Here is a 3249-nt window from a genome sequence, read left to right as displayed (position 1 = left end):
CATCCCCCATCTTGTCTCCATCCCCCATCTTGTCTCCATCCCCCATCTTTTCTATATCCACAATTCTGGACCTTGTTCTACTTGGCCACATAGGTATTTGTTGGAGACTACTCACTTGTTTCCTGACCTACAACTCTCCCTTGACAACCTGCCCTATCCTGTGCATACATCTTGTGTGTTCCAGAACTCTGCATCTGTGATTCAGCCAACAGTGAATCTAAGATATTTAGGGGGAGCTGTTCTATATTGAACATGTGCAGACTGAGTTTATCCCTTCAGTCATAACTATCACAACTATTTACCATCTATATCGTCTTCTGTTTGGGGATAATGTGAGGTGATTTGGAGCATATGAGAGAGTTTCTGTAGAGTATATGCAAATACTACCCCATCTCATAGAAGAGATGAGAATCCCAGGATTTCAGTATCCTGGTGTTTTCCCCAATTCCAGTGGATACTAGGGAATGACTGTGTTTCAAAGAAACGCTGCTGGATAGTAATATTTTCTTTGACCCCAGTAGTTTTCTACCATACCTGAATGGAGCACCAAATGCATTGACAACTAAACGCTTTTCCAAAGTGACCTTGGCTAACTTGCTTGTAGCCTTCTCTTCTCCAATTCTATGTATTTTATAGTCCAGCTGGAGTAGACACACTCTCCATTTTGGGGGGGACACACACTCTTCCTGCTGTAGGCCTTGTTTCATTTCCCTTCCTGAATGTCTTGGCAGTCTGACCCTGCTTGGAGCAGCAGCTTATGAACTCTCCCCACTGTGTTGCATCCATGACCATTCCTGCCAAGGGTTAAATATGAAGAAGTGTCTGTTGGGCATCCATTTCTACAAGTTGCTCAAAAAAAAAAATACATATCTCGCTGGATGTAGGAGCACACACCTTTAATCCCAGGCCTGGGGAGTCAGAGGCAGGAGAATCTTTGAGTGCAAGTCCAGTCTGGTTGGAGGACAAAGTTGCAGGACAGCCAGAGCTACATAGCAAAACCCTGTCTTAAAACGTACACACACGTGCGCACACACACACACACACACACACACACACACACACACATCATACTTCTCATTAACCCCAAATGGCCCAAAAGTGCTACAGAAACACCCAAGTATAGGTGTTTTGAAAAGGCTATTCTGGAGATGAGAGATTTTGGTTTTTGCCTCAATAGATGAATGAGTCTTTAGTGGTTGCCACATGGTGGGGAATAGGCTAGGCATCTTCAGCAGGGGAACCAGAATGCCCAAAGTGAGGGACCAGAAGCAAAGACAACACATGCTTTAGAAATGTGAGTAGATTATCAACCTTGTGGTATTAACAAGAATACCCAATTTATCTTGAGTTTAAACAGATTTTACTTGTGTTATCACTTAAACATCAAAACACACGACTTGCTGCAGACGAGGAAACTGGAGGACAAGAGCCTTGTCAAAGAAACTGCATTTGCTAGGTGGGGAGTTGGGCAGCAGTCCAGGTGTCTGTCTGGAGTTCGGAGTGCATTCTCTACTGGTGGTAGTAGTGGGGGAGGAAGATGAGGAAGATGGTACACACGAAGGTGTCTGAGAAGCAGACATGCCAATTTCCTTCCTGTGCAGAAGTCTTAGACTGTCTCTTTCCTTGCTTTAAAAAAAAAAATGAAAAGAAAAGAAAGCAGAAAAAAAAACTCTAGGCCTTAGCAGGTGTACAATTAAGAGATTTGTAAGAAAGAAGGATTCAGAATTGAGACAGAGACCATATGGGCTGAGTACAGATTGGATTTGCGCCTGTATTCAGCAGGATTGTAAAATTGAGTGCAGAGAAGGGATGTGATGGGAGAAGACGGTGTGTGCGATTCATCTTGTGGCCAGTGTGCACCGACGTGAGGGAGATCCATTAGCCTGGAGAAAGGAACCTCCAGGTAGATAGATATCACTGGAACAGATTGAATCACTCTGGGGACTGAGCCAAGTGGCCTATAGGGGGCTCCAGGACTCCTAGTCAGTTCTGTTTCAGGCTTATTCCCCCATATTCTTCACAACATCCTAAAATGGGATGGGGGAAACCCTGTTGGTTTAGCAAGCCCGTGTTATGCGTTTTGTTTGCCAGGCACTGTGCTAGGTATTTAAAACAATTGGACATGAGGTGCCCAAGGCCCTTACACAGATGCTCAGTGTGTCCAACCACTGGTCCCGCCACTTAGAAAGATGAGCCCTGCTTGAACACATTGTGTGCTTTGGTGGCTGTGGCCTTGGTCCAGGCTCTCTTAAGCTCAGCCCTCGGAACTCTGTTTTTGTTCCAAATGCTCCTTCTTGTGGAACAGCTGTTTGGAGGGCAGCCCTGGAACTCAGATGTCTGGCTTTTCCAAAGCTCTCTATTGTTGTCTGGGCTGGTTCAGACAGCCTTGTTCCCCTGGTTGCACACCAGCTAGCAAGACTCTGTCCCGAGCGTCTTCTTCCAGCGGTCCACCTGGCCAGGCCAGGCACGGATAGGTGCAGATAGTGGACCGGTCTCTTCTCCATCCTTTCAGGTGCTGGCTGGGATGAACATCTACCCCTCAGAGTTTGAAACCATCAAGGAAGAGTACAATGTACGTGGCTACCCTACCATCTGCTATTTTGAGTAAGTCTCCTGATTCCCTTCTTGAGTCCAATGCCTCCCCAATGGCATTGGTGTCCCTAGCTGAGCCAGTTTGTCATTTCACAGGAAAGGGCGGTTTCTGTTCCAGTATGAGAACTATGGGTCCACGGCTGAGGACATCGTGGAGTGGCTGAAGAAGTAAGTCAGGGGCATTTGTGTCTGGGGGGCATCTGCTGTGCTAAGGGCAGCCGCTCCCTCACAGGGCTGTGCTGGAAAAGAGGTCAAGGGAGAGAAAATACGATCACACTGCCTGTGTGGCTGGTCCCCCCGTGCGGCTCTGTGATAGGGGCTGCAGAAGCTATGAGGATTTGCTGAGCTGTTGACCTGTGGTGACGGGACCTGTCTAGAGTTTGCCATTTCCTCCCTTTCTTCATGGCATGGAGGTGGGGAGAGGCTATCTAACCTGTCAACTCTCTTGGCATAGTCAGGGATTTTCTGAAATCTTCCCATGTAGATTGAATCCCTCCCCCACATACACACACACCCGACTATGATGGATGGAAGTATTTCTCACCCAGGATATCATGTTTGAGAGAGTTCTATAGAGGTCTCTCTCTCTGAAAATAGGTCTGTCACGTGAGTGCTTATTTAAAAAAACAACACTGTATTAGATGCTGTGAAGCTATT

At 46.7% G+C, this 3249-nt stretch overlaps 1 protein-coding gene across 1 annotated transcript in view; it reads left to right on the top strand.

Annotated features, from left to right (window-relative positions):
* Pdia5 (protein disulfide isomerase family A member 5) overlaps positions 1-3249 on the top strand; it is an 89707-nt gene that overhangs the window by 51310 nt on the left and 35148 nt on the right. The window contains exons 9-10 of the mRNA XM_005344890.2: positions 2513-2604; positions 2689-2760. Of these exons, the coding sequence (XP_005344947.1) occupies positions 2513-2604; positions 2689-2760 (164 nt within the window). The remainder of the gene's footprint in view (positions 1-2512; positions 2605-2688; positions 2761-3249) is intronic.

This window comes from Microtus ochrogaster, chromosome 2, assembly GCF_000317375.1.
Source record: "Microtus ochrogaster isolate Prairie Vole_2 chromosome 2, MicOch1.0, whole genome shotgun sequence".
NCBI lineage: Eukaryota > Metazoa > Chordata > Mammalia > Rodentia > Cricetidae > Microtus > Microtus ochrogaster.
The sequence above is the reverse complement of the archived record's forward strand: the minus strand, read 5'-3'. Positions and strand labels throughout refer to the sequence as shown.